The sequence below is a fragment of the Mustela nigripes genome, chromosome 6 (genome assembly GCF_022355385.1).
Source record: "Mustela nigripes isolate SB6536 chromosome 6, MUSNIG.SB6536, whole genome shotgun sequence".
Taxonomy (NCBI): Eukaryota; Metazoa; Chordata; class Mammalia; order Carnivora; family Mustelidae; genus Mustela; species Mustela nigripes.
The window spans coordinates 51,037,258-51,061,810 of NC_081562.1; the positions used below are offsets into that span (position 1 = coordinate 51,037,258).

Consider the following 24,553-nt stretch of genomic DNA (forward strand, 5'->3'; position numbering starts at 1 on the left):
CCTTGAGAGGCAGGAAGCCTGGGGACAACCATTTGTTTGTTCCATCTCTGTCAAAAGACAACCATCGATGACAAAACAAGGCATTTTTGAGTCATTAAGAAATGCTTTTAAAATTCAGACTAATTGACTTTTTCTCAGTAAAAGTTCCAAGGCGATGGTTCACAAACTAGAACAAGCACCGTAATCCCATGGAGGGCTTGCTAAAACAAAACTAGCTCAGGCTCCATCCCAGAATTCCTATTGCAGTGAGTCTGGGAGGAGGCCTGAGAATGTGCATTGGTAGCAAGTTCCCAGGTACTACAGACCCTTCCGCCTGGGGACCACGCTTTGAGAAGCACTGTTCTTAGTACACCACGTGACATTGCTGGCTTGCGGATTCCAAGATCCCAGGATTATGACTTAAAGAATTGGCTGAAAAGCAAAGTCTTCACCACCTCACTTTTCCTCCACACACACACAAAAATAAGTTAGTAGAACAAACCAAAACATGAAAGATTTCAACAACCAATAATACCACACTGAAACTCGTCCATACAGATGACTCTTAAAGGGGATTTCATCCATGAGCGGCAGGGAATGCCTACCTTATTTCCCTGGAGACCAAACCTTGACAACCATAGAAGTTTCCCAGCACATTATTTAACAGAAGCTGAAGGACTCAGCATGGTATCATTCCTACATTTTTGTCCACAGAGCTATCATCACACTGGAGCTCCCTGAAGTCCGTATTTGAAGCCCCCAAACATACAGAAGCTACTGAGGATTGTGCGGAGGGGAAAGCTGAGTAATGCCATTCCTCCAATCTTTCAGATCCCTGGAGGCCTTTCCTGGGGCCTGGGCGTTGGAGAATCCGACATGACCCTTTGATTACAGTCCCTCCATGCAAAGGCCACATCAGATAAAAAGCCCTTTATGCAAAATACACACATATCAGCTGGGAGGAGGCCAACAGATCAGTCTACAGCAAACTCCGATGGATGGTCCATCTATCTGTGCTAAAAATAACCAGGAATCAGAGAAGAGAGCATTTTTATAAAGAAATTTTATTGCATAATTTCTGTATACAATAAACATAGGAAAAGGGTTCTTTCAATGAAAACCTCATACATTTTTCAAAAGTTTTGAATTGTTTGGAGAAAAATTAGTACAAAGCTATCTAAGACAAAAATATCTGACCTCAGAACAAGTGATAATCCCTTTCATAACACTCCACATTTAAAACAAGGCATTTCAATTCGATTAACATGGAGAGGATTTTAGATTGCTATGTCATTTGCATTAAGTATTTAAATGCATCTAAGAAGTGAAGAGTTTAAACATATAGAAATGTTCTCTAATGTAATATATACTGCTGCTTTCTTCAGATCCATTCTGCATGATTATATGGATGTCCTTGTTACCCACCAGCAGAGACCTGCATCTCCTAATGGTATACAGTAAGGGCTGAGTGCAGAGAGGGAAAGTCCTGTGCATTTCCTATGTTAAATGGCACAACTCCCACAGATCACATACACCTTGCCATATTGACGCAGTTCATTGCGCTCCATATCCTGCAAAAATAAATCTAGTGCTCGACAGCTGACATTATTGCTCACCAACGTTTTAGTAATATATTTCTTTAACATAAGACAGAAATATACTGAAAGTTGATACCACTTAAACTCAAAAGCAATCTGGAATTAAACCACATGCATATACCCCACATTTTTTTGTTTTTTGGTTTTTCTTTTTTTTTTTTTAATAGATGTTGCATTTTCCCTAAAGTTGATGCTGGAAAACGCGGTAGGAGAAAAGTCGGCTTTCCTTGGAACAAAGATAAGGATTAGAAAAGGAGTTTTTAGAGGGTAATGTTAAGCCTGATAATAAAAATGAGAGAACAATGAGAGTCCAGAATCTCTGGGGAGGGGGAAGAAGCCCCCCCATTTATCTTTCTTGTCTACCTCGACCGGGTGGCTCGTGTCCAACAGAAACCTGGGGCAGGCTACTATATGTAGCTGGAGCAATGGGAGAAGTGCTATGTGGCCCAAGGGACAGACGTCCACTGTGGCAGGGAAGTCCAGGGAGACTCTCTTCTTTAGCCAATCCCACATGGGATCCTTGGGTCTCTGGGAAATGATGGGGCTCCTCTGTGAGGTTGGGACGGGCTGCTAGGATGGTCTGGCAGCTGTGGCTTCCACGGTCTTAAATCTTACATCTCAATTCAAGAAGGACGCCAGGACCAGAGGTGAAACAGCTGGAGGCTGAAGAAGGAAGAACATGACTCATCTGTCATGGTGAAGCTAGAGTATACGTGACAAGGAAGTCACCAGAGTATCAGGCAGGGCCTCGCCAGCGAGCATGTGTAGACACGTGGAAGAATGTGGCCATGACCACACTGCCACTTGGATTTGTCAGTTTTCATTTTAACTTCTCATTGTTTCTCATTGTAAAACTGTCAAGTGTCCCTCTTTCTTATTTTTGCCTTGGTGCTTACAAGGTAGGATGTCAGTTTCCATAAGCTTTCAAAGATTTACAAAAGTAATATTTTAACAAAAAACAAAAACTACATTGCAGGATTAGCGTTTGTGGCTACAAACACAGTATCTATCCATCATAAACTATACCCTCAAACCTGGCTATGGCAATATCATCTTAAATCATCACTGTTCGTGCCTGTGGAAATCTTATCACGCACAACAACGACATCCATTCTGGTAAGCGTTACACAGCAACAGAGCAGAGCTTCTCAGAGTAAAACCAGCCATATTGCTACAAAGAAAAACTTCTGGCTCTTGGCCCGACTGTTTCCATACCAATCAGCTTGGCTAACCTCTCTCTGCTTCTTTCCATTTCAAATGCTTGGGCTTCAGCCTTTGAGGCAGTTAGAAACCAGATCAGTTTAATTTTACGACACCGATCTTAATGGTATAGCAATACAGTAAATTTGCCCTGAGAGTGTCAATTATTTTACAAATAATGTTAAGTCCTGGTTTTTAAACGAAGAGTAGGCATGGAGAGGCTAAATGGCTTATCCCCTTGTCACACAGCAGGGTGGGACTTGAGCTCCTGGTTCTTTCCATTTTAAACACCCCCCCCACCACCACCACCATCCTTCCAGAAGTCACCCAAGCTACTGTGCACAAGATCCCCAGCTTTGGGCTCTGTTACTTGGAGTCTATTGTTGGCTTCTCCGCTCAGCCCTGGGTATTTCAATACCCAGGCCTTCTCTTTGGTCCTCTCTGCTCTCTCTTACTTCTGTTGCCTTGATGAGGTGTGTTGTCCCAGTATTTTATTTTACACAGTGGTATTTACCAAAATGCCCTCCCAGCTGCAGCTGGTGCTAGGTGTGGAGGGACGGACTTCAAAAAGGCCATGTTAGGTGCTCTCTGCGTGGCCTTGGGGCCAAAACGGGGCTCCGCACTTTACCGTTGTTCTTACATTCCAATGTTTTCAATGGAAAATAAAATAAAATAAAGGCCTCACCGTGAGGTAATGTTTACTTCTCCACCACAACACTCACTGTAACTCTCTGCCCCCGCCCCCCACCCTCAGATCTGGCAACAATTTAACATAAGGAAAGACTTTAGACCTTCACACCCTTTTAGTGAGAATAAACGACCTTAGCTCAAACTTTCCAGAGCTGAGCAGTCTCCGCAGGCATCCGTCCGCCCTGTCTCAGGTAGGCCTGCCCAAAGGCCGACGGGCCACGTGTCTTGCAGGCCTGCGCCCCGAGCTGGGGGCTCTGCTCTCACCGCCGCGGAGGGGATCTCTGGTGGGAACCCCGAGCACCCTCCGTCTCCTAAGCCAGGGGGGAGAAATCGCAAAAGCAGCTGTGTGCTCAAAGAAAACAATGCCAACTGGTACTCAGGGGGCCTGGGAAAGTGATCCACCAAGCCCTCTCCACTCGCTGAAGGGATAAAGGGTTCCCAATCTAGTCAATAGCAAAATACATGGACGGCTGGGGCCTCTGTCTAAGCCAAAGAAGAAAAATATCGATAGCACAAAACTGCCCTTCTATTTCTTGAAAAAATAGATCTAAGATAGACAATTCGGAGTATTTGCTGTTTTTCACAAGCTGCGCGTTAAGTACACTTGTTTGCCTGGCTCTCCGGGACCCTACAGCTCGGCTCTGTCCCCTACGGGGAGTGGGGGGGTCGCTCCACTGTTGCCCTCGGCGCTGCTGCTGCCCTCGGCCAGTGTGAACGACAGGGAAGCCGAGTTTATGCAATATCTCTTGCCGGTGGGACGAGGTCCGTCATCGAAAATGTGCCCGAGGTGAGCGCCGCACTGAAAGAGAAGAGCGAAAACATAAGGGCGGCACGTACAAAGCCAGCTTTGAGACGGGCTCACGGTCAGCCGCCGAAATGGATGACCAGCCTATAGGGAAACGATGGAAACCATCATGGGTGATTTCTCGTCCGCCTGTCAATAGCTGCAGAGATGGTTTCTGGCAGGCTCCACACCACATGCTGAGAATACAAAAAAAAAGCTAGAACTGTGCATATCAGAAATCATTTAGAAGCCACTGTATTTTTTGATCTATGAAGTCTCTCAGCCAGCTGAAAAATGACCGCGGTAATTTTATGAATTGAGTTGACCCCTGATCTCCCCTTGTAAGAAACATGGCAGAAGAAAATCTCTCGCCCCTGGCATGACTTTTTGGCTGTGGATGGGTGGGTTTCAGATATGCACAAGTCCACCGTAAAGGATACTGTTTAACTGGCCATGACGGAGGTGCTGTTTACGTTCATGGGCAGTAAAACTTAACATCAGCCCTGGATGTTCTCGGAGCCCGGCAAAGCGATGGCAAGGCTCAACAGATGTTGCCACGGTCACCAGGACTGCAGGTGGGACAAGAAGTGTCGCTAGCCCACAGCATCTTTTTATTCTGGCCTCCAGTAGGTGGAGCGTGGCTGGCTTCTCTACCCAAGTGAACTGCATTGCATGAGGGAAGGGATAAGCTTAAATCCACACTCGTCCAGATCCAAAACACTTGGGAAGGAGAAGAGGCCCCGAATCTGGGCAGAAGCAGAAGGAGGGATGGTTGGCTATGATGGTGTTCAAGAGAAATGCAGCCCAGAGATCGTTTCTCCAGGAAGGCTGGCTCAGGGCATAGAGCCCCACCCCGAGCCCTCCGAGGCTGGGTACGACTCCAGGAGACACCAGGGTATGTCATACTTAGCTATCTTGCCCCCGTTCTGAGCAGGGACAGGAGTGAGAGAGATGGAGACATTACTGCATCATATTCAAACAGGCTGCGAATCCACATCATTTGTCAGGTCCCAGAGAAACCAAAGCCTGGAGCAAGGGACTTCCATTCATTCATTTACCAGGTATCTAAGGAGCACCTGCTACACACCAGGCTCTGTCTCGGGCTCTAGAGATGCAGGCAACAATCCTGGACTCATGGAGCTTACGTTCTAGGGGGAGAGGCAGATAACATGCAAAGAGATCAACTGACTGCCCAGTATGGTAGATGGGAGAGGGGAAAAAGGAGGAAGAGATATGAAGTGTCAGGGTTCGGGGCTGATACTGCAGGTATGATGACGAGGGCTCTTCTCCTGGGGTGACTCTGGAATAAGAAGCCAAAGGAAGTGAAGGAGTGGCTATCAGAGGAGCATTTCAAACAGACAGGAGAGTCAAGATTTAGGGAAGAACATGAGAGAAAATGCCTATAGATGGTTTATTAATTCTTCTCACTGTGCTTGCTTGGTGTCCCCTTAGAAATTATGGGGGAAGAGAGTAGGAACTGACATGGGAACTGGGCTAATGAACCAAATGGAGATGATCATGCTTATTACAATGAAAAGAACTAGAATCTCAGTTTCTCTATCCTAAGTGCTACACTCAGTTCCCAGGGGTTCTCGTGTTATTAATAAACAGCACAAATAGCAACTCTGACTATATGGCACTTCCATGTTAAAAGTGCATTCTTATTTTACTGCCAACATACTGTGTCAGCTTATTAAAGAGCTAAAAATGAACCCTGAACTGATTTGATCTATTGCCTGGAAAATATGAAACAGGCCTAAAAAACAAATCTTGCTCTATTTTATCACATTCTATGCAGGTTTAGGTAATATCAAGGCTGACAGCTCAGATTGCTTTTCCTTTCTATAAACAATTGAGGCCAAATTTCAGGCATCAGCAGCTAAGATGCACCAATAAAAAAACACATGCTTACTCAATGGACACAGGAAAACACCTATTTCTTGCTGCCAAAACAGTCAGGGTGCAGGCCAACAGGAACCCGAGCTCTCGGTGACCAGTGTGTGTGCACAATTATTGATCTCACGTGCAGCTCTGGCACTTTGCTCACTTGGCATCTGAGTGGTGGACTTTGCACATAAAAGTCTCAGATGGGTTTTCTGGTTTTGTGTTTTAATGAGAGAATACAGCTATCTGGACAAAATAAGTGACATTATCTTTCTTAATCATCTCCTGGGCATATCTAGAAAACAGTTCTGTGTTTACCTGACTCCAAAAATAAAATGCAATAAGGATACATTTGAAGCTACTTAGGAGTACTGATATGGTCTTCATTTCCCAGATCATCTTGAACAAATCCAACTTAGAGTTAATGTAAACTGTTGAACCGAGTTGCTTATTGGGCTGCAGTTTCATCTGTAAAATCCGGTACTGGTGTTTTGCTTACATGGAAAGAAAAACACAGATTCTAGATGTCCCTAATCTGAAAGGAAAAAGGAAGGGGGACGAGGAAGAGGACACACAGTTAGAAAGACGCAACAGAAATCGTTGGCAGAACACCTTATGGGATGCAGATGAAGTAGGGAAGTCCTCAGAAAAGGAGAGAGCCCCTACAAATGATAATGATAGCTTCATCGTGCTTGCCACAGTGTTCTGGAAGATTCACCCCAGGCTCCGATAACTGAGGGAGGAGCAACATTGCAAAATGTAGCCAGGTGTGCGTTTCGGTCTGCACCACCACACACATGCTCACCCCGACGCCCGCAGAGCCACAAAGCGGTTTGTCCACAGGAAGCCTAACCACGCAGCGCCATTTCTGCTTCCCCGCCCGCACCCCTCCCCAGGTACACTCAGTCTCCCATAAACGACTATTATCCAGTTTCTTTGAAAAGTGCCCAGGCTCTGAAGGTTCCTCCCCGAGGGGAGCGCACATGGAGCCCATTCTTTCCAGCCTGTACCCCTGGCTGAAGGCTGGGATGATGAATGGAAGTTGTCAGTGATGCATTGTTTCTTTAGCCGCCTGCGAGCTCTGCCTCCCTGGCCCCGGCCAACTAGCAATGTGTTGGGCTCTCAGCACACCTGGTTGTAACTGAAACAAACTGGCTGCCCCATGAAGAAATCTCGGAGACCTGCTGTTAATGATTTATTTCAGGGTAAAATCTTTGGTGTGCCTTTTGAAAGTTGTTTGAAAATGGTTACGCACTTGTTGTATAGGAAGCTACAAGCGACAACTGGATATTCTAGCTCTCATTCCGAAAAAAGCATGAGATGATTGTTCAAAGGGACATTTTAGAGTTCCTAGAGGAATCCTTTATCATTGAAGCCTCCCACTCAGAAAATCTGGCAACTGGGGAACCTGCAGAGAACTACAAGAAAAGAGCCCCCCACCCCCGGGTTCCCAAAAAGTGACTGAACATCAAATTTAACATAATTCCTTAAAATCTGACTGCAGTTCTCAATCGTGTGCATAAGAAACACAAATAGTGCATTCAACACAGTTACATATTTCTGCACTGATGTATTTCCAACTGTCCTAGACGGTTTTCTCCCAGCTATGTCTAGGATGTTTGGGGGCTTTATTATTGTCATTTTCTCTTAAGTGTTTGATCTACAAGATGAAGCAGTTTCAAAGCGAGGGCTTTTACACTTGGGCACATGGGGCAGGATGAGAAGGAGAAATGAGTTTAAGAAGAAAAGCAATTTACTTTGCCAGTAGTATCCTGTTTTCTCCCACCGTTATTGAAGACACTTGTGTGCAAGTAGGGCTCTTTTCCTCTGTGCTTGTGATATTAATCTTTTGCCAAGGAAATGATTGTGAAGTCACCAGTTTAGCATTATGATTTTACTGAAAGATCAAGAAAAAGAGAGATGGGCTGTGAGTCTGAACCCCTATTGTAACACATGGGTATCTTTAATCATCAGCAATATATCAGTTGTCATCTGCAAAAGATTAATAAGGTTTGGGGTTTTACCAAAATCTGCTTAACTTTTGAAAAATGCCGTGTATGGGTGGATATTTACCTTTCTGTTGATTTGGCTGCCATAGAACAAATTAATAATGATCTAAAACAACCTTAAGGGACTCTACTGTAGATTCCAGCGAGTAACAGCAACAGGCAAAAGTAGACTCCAACTCGCATAAACTCAGCAACTATCTGATAGTTTCCTTAAAGATGATTTCCAAAAGTTAAGTAATTTATTGATCTCCCATTTGCTGCAGATGTAGAATTTTGATCTAAAGAAGGAAGAATTCCCCAAGTTTTACCAGGAGGGACTTAGTTCTCTGAACTACAGCTTAAACCATGCAACTCTTACCTCTTTGCACTGAATTTAAACTCCTGACAAAGCACTGTTTAACAGGCTGGGCTTGGAGAATTAGGAAGAAGCTGTCAAACAACTATTCAGAGTAGTTTGTGAAACTGGGATAGACGCAACATTATTTTATCACTAGATGAAAAGCGTCGATAAAACTTAAAAAAAAAAATCTTTGTAACTGCAAACTTAGGAAATTGCCACAGCTGGGGAGAAGATACTCAAGTGGACAGATTTAAGATAAAGACCCTCTTTTGAAGAGATAACTAGAATATAATTCCACTATTCAGCGCATAGAACAGGAAAAGCAAACAAATATGGTTGCAACAAAAATCAGAACGTAACAGGGCAGCCTATTCCCTCCACAAGTAGGAGTCCTAACAGAAGGCGTGGTAGAATCTCCACCACCCTTGCTGGTACTCTGTGCTGTTAACTTAAAGATCAGGCCACGTGCTGGGATTCTCACCCAGCAATTCTTTTAGAAGGAGCTGACCGCACTCTTTCTCTGAAAAGTGTTGACAATAGTGAATCAATCTTAACAATCTTAACTTTCTCAACAAAATCTTACTAAAGTATTATGACCTAAAGAAGTCACGGGACACATGGAAAAACTATAGGTTAGCATAAAGAGGTGGTAAGTTATAGCTCCCAATAAATTTTAATTCTCACCCAAATATGAGGTCTAATTAACCACCTAATATGATCTGTATCACAATTAAAAAAGAAAAGAAGAAAGAAAGAAAAGGGAAAAAAGAAAGGAAAAGAAAGGAAAGGGCAGGAAAGGAAAGGAAAGAAAAAGAAGAATCCTAAATATCAGAGTAAAAATTCAGGACCACAGAAAAAAAAAAAAAAAAGACCAGCCATGTAGGTTGAGCCTACTGGTTTGGTCCACAGAAGCTCAGCTCATTTGTAGAAGATGGCAGTAAGAGGGTCTTCATGTGCAGATGCAGCATCTTTACCACAAGGAAAGAAGTACTGCACATAAGGTGTCCAACTGACAATGTCTATGAGATATCTACAGCATCTAACAGATTCTTCATCAGACAAACCACATTGTTGCAATTTGGTCCAGAGAGAGGACAACCATCTGAATTCAAAATGGAAAAAAAAAAAAATTTAGAAAGATGAGAAGCGGATCAGAGTCAAGTTTCCTATACCACTTCCTCCCAAAATGAAGGGAGAAGCTATGAATCAGAGGGAGACTACATAAACTGAAAGAATGGAAGGTTAAAATAAAAGACAAACTGATCATGAAAAGTAGCATTAAGAATGAGAAACTAGGGGGGGCGCCTGGGTGGCTCAGTGGGTTAAGCCGCTGCCTTCGGCTCAGGTCATGATCTCAGGGTCCTGGGATGGAGTCCCGCATCAGGCTCTCTGCTCAGCGGGGAGCCTGCTTCCTTCTCTCTCTCTCTCTCTGCCTGCCTCTCAGTGTACTTGTAATTTCTCTCTGTCAAATAAATGAATAAAATCTTTAAAAAAAAAAATGAGAAACTAGGAAACAAAATACAAGTATTTACTCTGTATGGAAACCATTGAGTCAGTTATTTTTTCCAGTTGAGATAAAGAGGATGAGTGTGAAAATAGAAAAGAAAAAAAAAAAACTCAAGAAAAATGTAGAACAAAAGGAAAATAAATGTGTGGATGAAACATGCAATAAAGGAAGGAAGGAAGGAAGGAACACCCAGCACACGTCAGTGAGTTATTACTGCTCTCGTGAGGCAGACATCCCCCGCTCTGCCCACAGGGAAAAGAATCCAGGAAACACATCTTTCTTTAATGTTGGCATCTAACTATTTTCTCCATGAAACTTACTTCACAGAGGATGTATTCTTACACATGCCTTAATAGAATAAATTTCCCTCCCTCTTTTCTTCAAATTTAAGACTTTTATTTAAGAGGGAGCCACATACTTTCCAAATGTGAGAAATGAAGGTGGTGGGGAAAGAAGCCAGAAGGGAGGGGTCAGTGTTGGTTCTTCCCCCAAAGGACATAAAGTTTAACAGTCACCTAGCCCTTTGACCAAAGGGCTGAGAGCTGTTCCTTGTTTAGCTTAATATCTTTTATTAATGTTGCCTGATTTGGGCAGCTTGTAGGTTTCGTCTCTCTTTGGCCACTGTAGAACAACTTCATCTTCATAATGGTCTTTTCTTGACCACTGCTAGTATTATCTCTGTGGCCGGCACAAGGGACCAAGTTTGTTCTGTGACTTTTAAGAAATAGTCACAGAGACGTCAGAGAATAGGGCATTAACGAAAGTTATTATCTTACACCCCACTTTTTCTGTGCCTTGTTTATTTGGTTCTCATGGGACTCAGTGTTTGAAAGTGGGTTCTGAAGAAAATGGAGAGTAGCAGTCATTAACAGCCTTTAAGGCAGCTTAAAACAAAACACAACTGTTAGTCTTAAAAGAGGTTTATTAAGTACTATGTGCCTAAGTTATACATTGCTATGTACCATCCTACTGGGTTACTTTTTTGTTGAATATTTTAGATTCCTGGGGAGATAATCATAATTCGTTTTTGTGGCAGTTATAAGAATATCAATTAAAAGCAATTAAATTCAAATATGAATTGAATTAAACTAAGTCATAGGACTTTTTTGGTTTAATGTGACTCTTTATGGCTTGTCTGTCCATCTAAGCACCCTAGAGCTCTGGAGCTCAATGCCCAAGTTCGAGTCTCAGCTCTGCTGCTTGAATCGATGTAGCTTTATACAAATGTAATTGTCCTCTTTGTGTCTCCGTTTTCTCAACTAAAAAATAAAAAAGAATGACAGTATATAGCCCACAAGTTTATTGTGAGCATTAACCAGGGCAGCTTTGAAAAACTGCTGGTGTTCAGGCCTTACACAGGCCAACTAAGTGAGAATCTCTGAGGGGGAGACCCAGGATTGGAAATTTCCAATGTCTCGCTCAGAGACTCATATCTGAGAGACAAGAGTGGACCGAAAGTATGACCTAGCTAAAATATGAAGTCTGCGTTTCAAGGGAGAGAGTGGTACTCATGCTTAGAAGACAGTAAACTCACCTTTAGTGAAAGAAAGAGGAAAGGAAAGAGGAAAGGAAGGAAGGAAGGAAGGAAGTGGGGTGGGAAGGGGGAAGGGAGGAAGGTAAGTTAGGAAAGGGAAAGAAAACACAAATTCATCAGATGGTTGGGCTCTAACCAATCTCCCTCCCTGCTTGGTAGTAAATATGCCACCTACTCCCTACAACTCTTGTGCCTGATGAAGGGGGTTAAAGGGCACGTACAAGAATGTTGAGGGAGGCCCACGTGGCAATCACTTTGCTATTTCAGCTGCCTGATGTGCACCCTTTACCTCTGATATGTACAACAGACATCCCCTGACAAACTACTCCATAGTATCAATGAATTTCAGTGCCCAATACTCAGACTTGACATTTCACTTTTGCAAAGCAGATCAGAACAGGACTACCTACTCTAGACTGGAGTGTGCGGTTGCTCTTATTCTGTGTACAGAAGGTTCTGGCTATGTCTTTGAGTTTAAATACAAAATACCCAACAGTTCAAGCCTCGACATTAGCATGACAGATTAACCATCTTTGCCTCCTCGACACATGCTCATTTTCTCCCTAGAGCCAGACCTGATTCAGTTAGAGCAGAGTGACAGGAACTATTGGAACATCCGTGGAAATGAAACAGGTCCATATACTAGGAGAGAAGGCATTACGTTACCGCATATTCACACTCCAAGCTCCTAGAGCCTAATTTGAACCTCCTCTTCCCCTTCCTTCATACCCACATGGGGAAAGCCACCCCTGAGGACTTGACTAACCATGTTGGGATCATTACAGGTGAACAACACATGCACAGAGCTGAAGGAAGAGGGGTATTCTCTAAAACATCAGATTATACACAGCCACAGAGTGAAATCTTCACATGCTCTAAGAATAGCCCATTCTCCACTGTACTGAGTCAACTGAAGACGATTTTCCTGACCATTCGCTCTCTCTCTTTTTTTTAAATAGTTTTGAAGCCAATGACTGGCATTCAGTTGGACTTACTGAACATCTGAAGACTGAGATATCGTCTTCAGATACAGAGACTTCATTGTGCTCCTCCATCCCTTTTATGATCAGTCACTTGGCCTTAGTTGCTATATTTAGCACAACCAGGAGTCCAGAAAGTGTTTGCAATGCAAAGGGGGCATCCCAGTGGGTTTTCAGGTGGCGTTAACTGACCTGAGAGCAGCTCGTTTCGACCCGGTGCATCCCGTAGGAAAAGTCGTCCGTGAATGTGATCGCATCAGAACTGATCACATCGTGGAATGAAGGCCAACCTGGAGCAGAGCAGCATCAGAACAAAACAGACAGGAGAGACAGACAGCCTTGGGTTAGAATGTCATGTTAAAGAACTACTACGCAAAGAATGAAAATCTCTAGTATATGACTCGTGCTTAACTTCTCCAGCCTGAAAGGAAAAGGTACAAAGCTGAAGGATAATATATTTCCCAAGAGTGCAACTCCTTTTTAAGAATAACTTCCTCCTCACTTCAGATCACAGTTGCATTGGGTGTTTATGTTTCCAGAAGCATTCTTAGACCACCCAGTAGTTTTCCAGAGCATCCCTGGATTTATAAAGCTCTCTCGCCACTTGGTCTTGCCTCTCTTCTTCAGAGTCACTGGGCACTCACTAGGAGTCTTAGCGGGGTGACATTTTGCAAAACACAATCCAATTGTTCTCTCTTTCTCTCTTTTTTTTTTTTTTTTTTTTTAAGATTTGATTATTTATTTGAGAGAGAGAGCGCGTGGGCATGCACAGTCGGGGAGAGGGACAGACAGGGAAAGAGAAATCCTCACACAGACTCCTTGCTGAGCACGGACACTGACACAGGGATTGATCCCAGGACCCCGAGATCATGACCTGAGCCAAAACCAAGAATCGACACTCAACCGACTGAGCTACTCAGGTGCCCCTCCCGTTTTTAAAGTTGTTTTTTTCTGCCTTTTTTTTTTTTTTAAAGGATTTATTTATTATAGTTGTTCTGGATGTTCACTTTTCAACTTTCCATGCTTCTTTAGGAAGAATGGTTTTTCAGCACTTAGTTTGTGTGGTTAAAATATTAAAAAAATGAGTATTCCATAGTTTCCATCATAATCTAATTTCTTGGGGCAGGGCAATCTGGAAAGCAGCTTCTATCTATTTTATGGGCAAGAAGCTTGCTCACTTCCTAGAAGAAAACCATAGAGCACTGTTCATCAGGCATCTCTAGGGAGCACCTTCTCTCAAACAGCATCTTGTTCCAATTTTCATTTATTCGAACGATTTTTTAAATATGCACACACAGCTTTAAGAAACTCAATGATAAGGACTATAAGATTGTACAAATGTTTATGAATGTACATAGTTTTAAGAAGCCAGGTTTTATGTTCAGTACTTCTAGGCATGTTTTTACATATTTCCAGAAATTTGGTCGAGAGTTCCTGAGCTGAAGCCCAAAATGACGGAAGAGGTGTGATGTTGCCGACCTGCTGGTACAATTTTTTTTTTCCTCTTTCAGAAGCCAAATTTATTCATGTAGAAAGGAGGAAGCCCTTTAAAAACATGGTGCTTTGTGTTAATACACCAACTGAAAGAAAACAGAATGCAGGCCTCAACAATATGATTTCCAGTTTCAAACAAAACATATTAGCTCAGGCCACGTTTTTATAAGAAACTCTCCCAAGCTCCCCATCTCCCACTATGCAAGAGTATAGTTTTCACAGTTGGTGCTGGATTTAACACCCAGAGTTGAAACACTTTCCAATTCCCTGATTTGAGTTCAAGATTGCTGCAAATCACCAGGAAAACCTTAACTTCCTAGATATAATATTCCTCAAAAAACAATCACATCAAGACACACCAGCACTTCTAAGAAAACTTGTCTCTCCCTATTCTCTAAATTTTAAAGAGAATCTAAATGTATTCTAGGCTAGAGTTTTTGGTTTATAATGACTACTTGGCACATTTAGGTATTCTTCTTTGTTCAACGGCAAAAGTGCCAGTGGCTAGAAAAGAGAGGTTTAAAGGTGATGTCTGAAGACACTGAAAAATAATTTAGTTATGAAAAGAAAGAGAACACTCTATATTTTTTAACATCCCATGTTTTGACTCATTTGATTGCTAATTATGGCAACTAATATTTTGGAAGGACATATTTGATTCAGTAATAAACAGGTGAAGAGTTAGGAATATATATTTTTTTAATTTACCATAAAGCCACCCTCCAACACACACACATTTTCCTATTTATAGAATTAAAAATAGGTATGGAGAAATGTATATAAAATATATAGATAGATTGTTCCCTCCCATACTCCTTCTCCATGTTATATACACTTATCTTGTTCTACTTATCATACTGGATTTTCGACTTATTTGTTTTCAGGCTTTCCTCTCTGATTAGGTGGTGAGCACTTTGAAGGCAGAGTATGCATAAACAAGAAGACGGGGTGGACATTTATGACTCAGGGTCCCACAGGAGACAGAAAATACAATCATACTTCCTTTTTATAGACTAGATTAAGAAATTAGCAATGTTCTGTTTTCACTAGAGTATCCAGCTTGGCTCAAACACCGTAATTAAGCTTCTCTTTATAGGTGGAGTTGGGTTATTATTTACTTAGGATGGTAAATCCATAAAGATCATCTAGGTCACTAACTTAACAGGATTTTTAGTGAGGAGGAGAGGGAGAGGGAGCACAAGGGTATGGTACTTGCCAGCATTACACAGGCAGTACGTGGCAGAGCCAAAGCTGGAATCTGTGTATTCTGACTTTAATCTGGTTGAATTTTTTCACATTCCACTTTCTTCCTTAGTACGAGGTCAAGACATCATTCATTTCAATACTGTAACCGGAAGGAGACTGTAGGTTTTAAGAAATATGTTTAGTGCCATGTCTGGATTGGTTGGTAGTTACATCATTGCATTTAGGAGCTTCCAGGTGGAAGTAGCTAATTCATGTAAACTCACCAATACTGATTCCCTCACTCTAACAACCAAACTTTTCAAAGAGACAGTCCAAGAGCAATCATATAAATGATATAATCTACTTCTGGGGCATGGATAATTTTTTATTCATTTATCTAAAATAACCACAAATACTTAGAAGCTTACCTTAGGTAATAATATTGAGAAAACTGTCCATTCTATTTGGGATTTCTTCATTCTAATTCTTTCCTAACAAATTCTAATTCTTTTAGAATTCCAAATTAGAATTACTAATTCTTTTAGAATTTCCTAATTAATTCTAATTCTTTCCTATTAAAATTTTTTTGGGGCGAGGGAAGGGAACTGCTTTCAAATGAGCTATTAAACTATACAGCTATACATTTTGTCTCCATGAATTAAATATTTATAGAATTTTCTAGAAGACTATATTCAAGAGTAGACAAAGATGAGGTGTAGTGACATGGAGTCAGGGCTCTTAAAAGATTTCTATGTTTCTGAGAAAACTGTTGACACTTGAATAATTTACTGGTTGTTTCCCATGGCATTGGTTAAATATCAGAAGAGACACTAAAAAACCAACCAAACAAACAAAAAAATTCTCCTTAAAACTCCCCAAAGTTCACAGTGTCTCTCTGCACAGAAGAAATGCAGTTTTCAAGATGGAATATTTGATACCTCATCCAAATCTTAATTAGTGGAGACTGACAAGGGCAACCGTGTTGAAGACCATAAGTAACCCTGTGTGATAAAACACATTTCAAAAGAGAATCATGGCCAACTTCAATAAGCTTGACACAGGAGAACGTTGAATTCTTTTTCTAGGTCTTCCAGAAAAAGCCGAAGGAGAATCCCTCAGAAAAGCAAGTCCTTATTGACAATTAAACTAAGAAGGATCTTCACCCAAGAATAAATTGTCTCATGGCGGAGAGGCCACAGAGATGACAGCACTTTGAAAGCGGAATTCCCTCATCATGTGAAAGTATTTAAAGGAGGAACTCTTCACTGCTGCAAAAATCCTCAAAGGAAACCCTGCCCCCACTCCTAATAATAAGGAAAGTGCTTCAAAGGGTGATAGGCAAGACTGAAGCAATCTGGGTCTTGTTGAGAAAATTATCTTGAGCAAAAGGGGGAAGGGGATGTGTTTATGTCAGTTTTGACATTAAAGAAAGATCATCCATCCTCCTTTCTCTAGGATTTCCCTTTTGGTCTTCTCATCTAACAAAACATTATTTGTTTTGGATGCATTCCATGCACATTTTTAAAAGAACAGTCATTCGAAAACCTGGATAAACAGAGTTGGCTCCCCCCACCCCCAAGACATCCCTTTGTTTCTATGTGATGAGCTCGGATCGGGGTGTATTATTGTTGTATTTCTAAAAATACAAGCTGTACTTTTTGGGTATTAGCCTTTTGCTATTGGGAATGTCTTGTATTCAATAAATAGATTCTTCTTTCTGCAGACAGCACAGAAATACAGGTAGCCAAGCGCAGCAGGCACGTTGGGCTGTTGGCAGTCCTGCTCCCTTATGAACCAACAACCACCAGGTCACACTAATCTGGAGACGGCTCTTGCTGGTATTGGCATAATGGGCAGCAAACCCAGGATATGTTCATTTATGTCTCAGATATTAAAGAAAGTGGTTCAGTTTGTTAATGGTAGATCTTTGGCACTTGCTACCATCTACACTAGGGTGAATTTTTTTTTTCTTTTTTGAACTGCAGTAAAAAGAATTCTTCCTTTTCACTAAGAATGGGGTTTATTAAAGCTCCTCAGAGTCCCCTCAAACCCATCCCTGAACAGTGACACAGCTTTCCACAGGTGATGTTCTGCTAACAGACTTTAAATGTTTCACTCCAACTGCCTCCTGAGAAAAACTTGCTCATCTCTCTATCCTAACCTTTTCTTCCTTCCTTTTACGAATCTTTGAAACAAGTTGTTAAAACCAGCAACAGGTTATAAACAAGTTGAAGCCAATCCCATCTATACCATATGTAGAAAATGCGGCCACTCTTACTTTAATAAGGTTTTGCTCTACAGCTGCCATGTTCCCTGGATTGTCCCCCAACCTCAAATAGAAATGAGAAACCTCAGTAAGTTAGCTACATGACCCATCAGTAGTACATGGCAGAAACTACCCATGCTTTAGCGTTCATTAGGTTGAAGTGTAATTACAAATATTTTCATTTGTATAATATATATATATATAAATATATGTATATATATATATATATATATATATGATATTATTGTCTTCGAATGCAAAATCAATTTGAGCACAGTAAATCCCAGTTGGGCTTGGGGGATCGTTTAATAATAATAAATATCTCAGCTTGGTTTCAGTGAGGCATGAGGGACATTTACACACCTGTGGTTTTCTGTATGTACCAATTCTCACCGTGCTATGATTCTAAGGCTGTATTTCAGAATTTGTAGCATTTAGTACCTCTGAAGCCAGGAACTGTTAACCTCACTGACCACTATTTACCTTATTAGCTAACTTAACCAAATAATACAACGCTTTATGAAGACCCCCACGCTAACAAGAATTGTTTGAAGTGTGAGCTCTGATTCTTGCCCAGTTATTTGCTGCGATTGATACCCAAAAGTTTAAGTCGTAATCAACCAAATGTATGTATGTAATAGAAAATCAAAGAGTGCAAGATAACCTATAGGGCAATGTTCTCTTTTCGTGCTTCCCATTACTGCAAACAACCACGTTTAACAGTTTTTAGGTTTAATTCTTAAAAATATGCTTATGCTGCTCCCTCTTGATTCCTTCATTTCAAATCTGCACTATCCAACAGAGAAGCTACAAGCCACATGCTGCCATTTAAATTTAAGTTAATTACAGTTAAATAGAATTTCAGTTCTTCAGTCATACCAGCCACATTTCAAGTTCTCAACAGTTACACATAGTGAATGGCTGCTATACTGAACAAGAGAGGCCCAGACGGAGGATATTTCGAACATCATTTCCGCAGATCTAGAAACTCCCACCATTGGACAGTGCTGGTTTTACACTGTGAATTGATTTCCTCCTGTCACGGATGAAGACTAAGCCTTCAGACTTCCACTAAATCTCCCTTCTCTTCCCTCTTGCAATTTTTGACCGTTAAATAATTTTTAATTGTTTTTGAAACTTCGTTTGGTACTATCTGCCTCTGGAACTAGAATGTAAAGTCTAATAAGAGCAGAGAGTGTGTCAGTTTTGTCCACTGGAGTGTTGCCAATCACCCAAAGCAGAAATTGTCTGCTGGATGAACATATGAATGCATGACTGATGACTATCTTACAGCTCAACATTTTTGCACTCTCAGTCTGCAAAACGGCCTCGGCACCCCATCCTCCTTCTACCTACCCTTTCCCCTGTTCCAACGCCCAACCTTAATGAAGTCTTCTATGCTTTTGTATAGGTTGATTCTAAGGCTTGAAAACTAGTCAACGGCATTATTATTATGGCTACATACATGTTGCAGGCAGCTAAAGCGTGTTGGGATTCTATCTCCTTCTCCAACGGTCCAACTGGCATAACCTCATGCTAGCTGAAGTCAAACAGATCTTCCTTCTTTTACACTGCATCACTATAACAAGCAGGGCATGTCTTCTTTTATCTTTTGTTTGGACCATGACTTTCTTATACAATTTACAAATTTGCTCTATAATTCAACATTTTAATTTTCAACAAATAGTTCAACCATAAGTAAAAGTATGTAAAATACCTAGGCATCCATGTTTTAACAAATACAAATGACCCAAGTTTAATAGACAATATTTGTTCCATATTTCCTTCAGATTTTTCTCTTATTCTAACAAAATAAAATGTTACAATTACAGCCAGATCTGCCTCCAGCCTTTTCCCCTACTCCTACACTTCCTGGTGCCCTAGAGACAATTGTTTATGTACCCTTCCCACACTTCTTTGGCTTCATTTCCTACATATGTCTATGTTCATAAGTAATATATAATGTTTTAAGTGTTAAAAATTCACATGAAAGACATAGCATCCTAGGTATCTTTTGGCCACCTCTTTTTTTTTTTTTTTTCACATTTTTCTTGATCTGTAAATTTTTTTGGCCTTTTTGACAGCGTCCTCTTCTTATTTTGTAAATGAAATACTTCAAATATCTCTGAGAATATGAACCAGGGAGTTGTTTGACTTTGGTTTTTCAATTATTCTCTAAAATAGCTCTGTTGCCTCTTGTGCAACTCTTCCTTTTTTCTTGTTTCTCGTCTTCCATGCTCTCCGTTTTCTTGCCTCAGCCATTTCTATTTAAGAGTAGAGGTCTGGGGTCCTTGTCCTGGGCAGGTGACAGGGGCTTCCTCTGCCATCAGCTACAGCGCGGGTTTGTGCCTCCCTAGGTCTCAACTCTCACCAGAGAAAGTGACCGGGAGCTCTGGGAAGGACCACTGTCATCGTTTGCTGCAGGACAAAGGTCTGTCCCCGCGTTCCCTGAAGTGCAACAGCTCGCTGGCAGCCCCAGTTCTCCCAGACAGGCTGTTTAATATCTTTCGAGAGCAGTCTCCCAGGGTTGTTGGGTTTTTTTTGCCCCATGGGTAATTGATGATCTGTCATTCTAAATATGAAAGTGAGGAACCTGCAAAACTGAACTAGCTGTTTTTTCAGTTAAACACCTTCTTGTCAACCCCCCATCTTGCTCTTGACAATTCTGCCCTCTGAGCCTCTTCATAATTGTGCTGGGCATCTTGGCAACCACTCCTGGACATAATTTGGGCTGATGCTTTCTTTAGTCGGTCATACCCAGTAATGCATTGCCAGCCATCTTTTCTTGGAAAAAATGCTCAACACCCCTCCCCCACTCCAACACCCCCTCAGCAGCCCCTCTCCACTCCAATTCTCTTGGCAATGGGGTTCTTCTCCTTCTCTTCTGCCTCTTCCTCCTCCTCTTTCATCTTCTTTTCCTTACTTTCACTTTAAAGGGTTCTCTTGGGAGAGAGGGAAACCAACATGTATGCTCAGTCTATCATGCTGAACAAGAAGCCGAGATTTCTTTTTAATAAACTGCAGATTTTAATCTCTTCATCTAGTATTTTATGAAAAGAAGGAATGGATTTCAGGCATCATAATCTTTCTACTGACCACAATTATATTATTTTTTGCCTTACTGATAAGATCCAAATCAATGTAAGGTTTAGGAGTTTTAACTGGCTCAGATTTGACTCTATCTCAAAAGTGATTCTCTGCATGAGAGTATGACATCTGCACAGACCCCTGAGTTAGAACTGTGGCAGACCAGAGTAGACTCCTCCCAGAACTGGCTCAGTGGGAAAAACTTCATAGATCTCTTTTCTTTTCTTTTTTTTCTTCTTTTCTTTCCTTTCTTTTCCTTTTCTTCTCCCCTTTCTTTCTTTTCTCTCTTCTTTTCCTTTCTATTTTACAGATTTTATTTATTTATTTGAGAAAGTGAGATCACAAACAGGGGGAAAAGGTAGAGGGAGAAGAAGACTCCCCCTGGAGAAGGGAGCCCAGTGCAGGACTCGATCCCAGGACCCTGGGACCATGACCTGAGTCAAAGGTAGATGCTTAACCAACTGAGCCACCCAGGCACCCATAGACTACTTTTCTGTATTTGATCACTTGTTATCAAATCACTTCTGTGTTTGATATACCTTTTCTGTATTTGGTCACTTGTTATGGCATGAGGATGCACTATATTTCCGCCCTCTTGCCACTGCAAATGTAAGGACAAGTATCCCCCTCTGTGCTGATGATACAATTTCATTACTGCAAACAAGCAGCCAAGTCTCAAGAGGTAAACTATTCTAGCAAGAAAATGGTTTAACAGTAATGATGACACAAGGAAAACCATTGGTTTTGGCAGACATTCTCCCATGCTTTATTCAGCTTTCCTAAGCAGTACCTCTAATAAAAATCATATTTAAAATACTTATCTTGAAAATCAGGGAGTTTAAAAAAAAAAAAAGAAAGAAAAGCAGGGAGTTTAGAATACATAAAAAATAATCTAGACCCATAGACTCTAAAAATTCTTAAGAAAAAAAAATGCCGAAGGGCGATATATACTATTCAAGCATTGGTTTTATTTTGGTTACTAATTACCTTGTTGGGTTTGTTTGTTTGTTTTTGTCTTGTGAAGTAACCCCACAGTTTTAAGTGGCAGTGGCATTTTGAAGGCCAGGGACATGTTGAATGGCCTGATGACTGGGGCGGCCACAAGTAACACGATCAGATCAGTGTTTTGGGAAGATGGTTCTGGAAGCAGGCAAGAGGGTGCGGGATAAGAGGATGAAAACAGGCACATCCGATGAAGAATGGATGTGGAAAGAGAAGTGATAAAGCTCTACATGAAGGCATCTGCAATAGGGCTGGAGAGCAGGGGACCAATAAGAGAGAGACTGAGCACTCAGAATTCACTGATTGTAGTGGTACCTGTTGGGGAGTGAAGGAGAAGGGTAGGGTTGAATTACTACTAGGTTTCCGGCTTGTACTGACTAACTGGGTCATGCTAGTTAGACGTGTTTTTCAGGGAAAATAATAAAATCCATTTAGTGTGGAATTCTCTAGGAGCAGAGGGGTGTGGGGGTTCAGAAGTAAAACCCTGGCTAAAGATACAGATGTGAAAGTCATCAGAGCATAGAAAACAGTAAGGTTATGGAGGGGAATATATAGAAGGCAAATATAGGGGGATTGGAGAACCAGACAGGTATTTAAAAGGTGAGCTGCAGAATAAGTCAGTGAAGGAAAATAAACAAGAGCATTTCAATGTCAGATAATGGAAAAGTGTAAGGCTGGAGGACAGTCTGCAGTGACATAATCTACAGAAAGGACAAGTTAAATAAGAGAGGAGAGGAGACTGCTGAATTCAATAGCTGGACAGCCTGGGGGAATTTAGGAGGAGCCCTTTCAGTGTTATGCACAGAAGCTGAACTCTGTTGGGCTGAAAGGCATTCGTGGACTGGAGCAACTATACCAGGACCGCTCCTTACCAAGACTGGCAGGGAAGGAAGTTAGAGCAAGTTGATGACTTGCAGGAGAGCACAATGGTATTTATGCGAACGTACTGGGATCCTGGGGGTCCCTCCCACCAATTCCACCCTTCTCTGCTTTCCAAAGGGTTAAAAATTTTATGGTATTTCCTAACAGAACTTTCACAATCAAATGAGTAATATGAAAGTCTTTGGACATGCTAAAAATCTTGAGCATTGCTCAAATGCTCCTTAAGATAGTGAACAGAAGCTATATTTGAAGAAAGACTAATACAGAACTCCATCCCTGGAATGTTTTTTTATCTTTAGCTTATTTTTAAGTTGTTCATTGCCCCTACTATTGTTCCTACTATCCCTTAATCTACCAAACTGAACCATGAGTGGTATATTTTAAATAGCCATGGTAATCGGTTTTACCTTTTGGCACAAAGTAGGTGCTCAATAAATATTAAACAAAGGCGAATCCAGAGCTTTAACTCTAGGTCACAATCCCCTGTCAGACATGCTCACAGCACCCAATATTTTCTCTTCAGAGCATGTTTCACAGTTTGTATTACTTACATATACGGGTGTCACTTAGGTTAGATATGCCAATCACTAGGCCAATCGATGACATTTTTAAAAGATAGGCAAAGTATCTCTACTACTTTGCTCTAGGCAATTTTTTACAAATATCAAATTTAATATTAGGTTTCTTTTCCTGCCTATCAAAAATAGTGCATTTCTTCAAGATGATTATTAGTAATTTCTTCTGTTCAAACCATGTCATCCCAAGACCCATAATCATTCCAGGCATTTGAATCTACCAAAGGACAATACGACCAGAGACCAAGAACACTGAGGTGTCCTCTGGGCAGTGTGAACATCTGGTATCTATTCTCCTTGGAGATTAATAATGGAGCTCCACTGCAAGAGGCTTTACTAATTCCTTTGAGCCCTGCACAGCATTTTTAAATGGTTCCAAACACACAAGATCTCTAATTGGCATGGATTTCATCCACAGTTTTCTTGGTGATCGCAAAATATCTCAGAAACTCCTAAGCAGGAATGGACAGGGGAAAGCTTCCCTGTTTCCCTTTGAGAAGGCAACTATTCATAATTTTTTTTCCAGTTCAATAAAATTACTGAACTCAAACCATTTCAACCAAAAAACTGAGGAAGGGGACTTTATTTTCCCTGGCCTGAACACTGTCTCTTGCTACTTTAAATCATAGTTAATGTTTTAGAAAGTATATCTTACACATAAGTCAGTTGTAGACTTTCAGCATCAAAGGATCTGAGCAACATCACATGTAACGACCTGACCTTTGGCTATAATTTCTAAGTGCCATTAAAAAATGTCTCTCAAACTGGTTTTAAATTTAGTGTTGACCTAGTAACCTCGATCCAAAAACATTCAACTTTAGATGATTATTTTATTTTGCTTCCAAAAGCTCTTCAGTCCAGTGAGGCATCCATTAGGAAGCTTCACAGAGAGTTAAGTTTGCTCAGAATTTATTAGCTACATCGAACAGGAAGATGGTGATTTGGGTTGCTTGCTGAGTGAAGATTATTTACTGTGCTTAACTGACCTTAGGAATACCAGGAGGTAAATTCAAAAAAATACAGATTCTATTCTCAGCGACATGCAGTCCAGACCAACAGTGAAATAATGTTCCATTCAACTGCAGTCCTGAATTAGGTCTATTCACCACATGGCATCACTGGGGACTGTAAAACTATTACTTATGTTCTTTAGTTGGGTGTGCCTATCAAAAATTTCAAATAATTTCTCTCTTAAATATAGATGCCTGATAAAAATGTAAGATTATTTCTTCTGAGGGAGTTAAGTGTTAAAGTTCTTTTACTCACCTAATTTTCCTCCTGATATTCTTCTCTAACTGAAATCTCTCCAAATTTCTGAGTAGACTTTAGGTTTTTATTCTGCTATATACTTTCAAATGCTACAATTCGAATAAAAACATGTATTTTCATAAATGCATGATCATTCACTGGACTACATCACCTTTTTATGATGCATCAAAACTTAGTTCACCTACTACGATTTAAATTTCTGACAACCCATGCTGAAAAAATATTTTGAAACACATTACTCAGAAAAGCTTTTAAACACAAATATTTTAGAATAAAACAATAAAAGAT

General features: G+C 41.0%; 1 protein-coding gene across 3 annotated transcripts in view; it reads right to left on the reverse strand.

The window, feature by feature from the left end:
* Nucleotides 1-1,025: 1,025 nt before the first annotated feature.
* Nucleotides 1,026-24,553, reverse strand: part of MSRB3 (methionine sulfoxide reductase B3) — a 169,176-nt gene continuing 145,648 nt past the window's right edge. For all 3 annotated transcript variants that reach the window (XM_059402537.1, XM_059402539.1, XM_059402538.1), the window contains 2 exons: nt 12,698-12,795; nt 1,026-4,266 (listed from right to left, as the gene is read on the reverse strand). In XM_059402537.1, the coding sequence (XP_059258520.1) occupies nt 4,096-4,266; nt 12,698-12,795 (269 nt within the window). In that variant the 3' untranslated portion in view covers nt 1,026-4,095. The remainder of the gene's footprint in view (nt 4,267-12,697; nt 12,796-24,553) is intronic.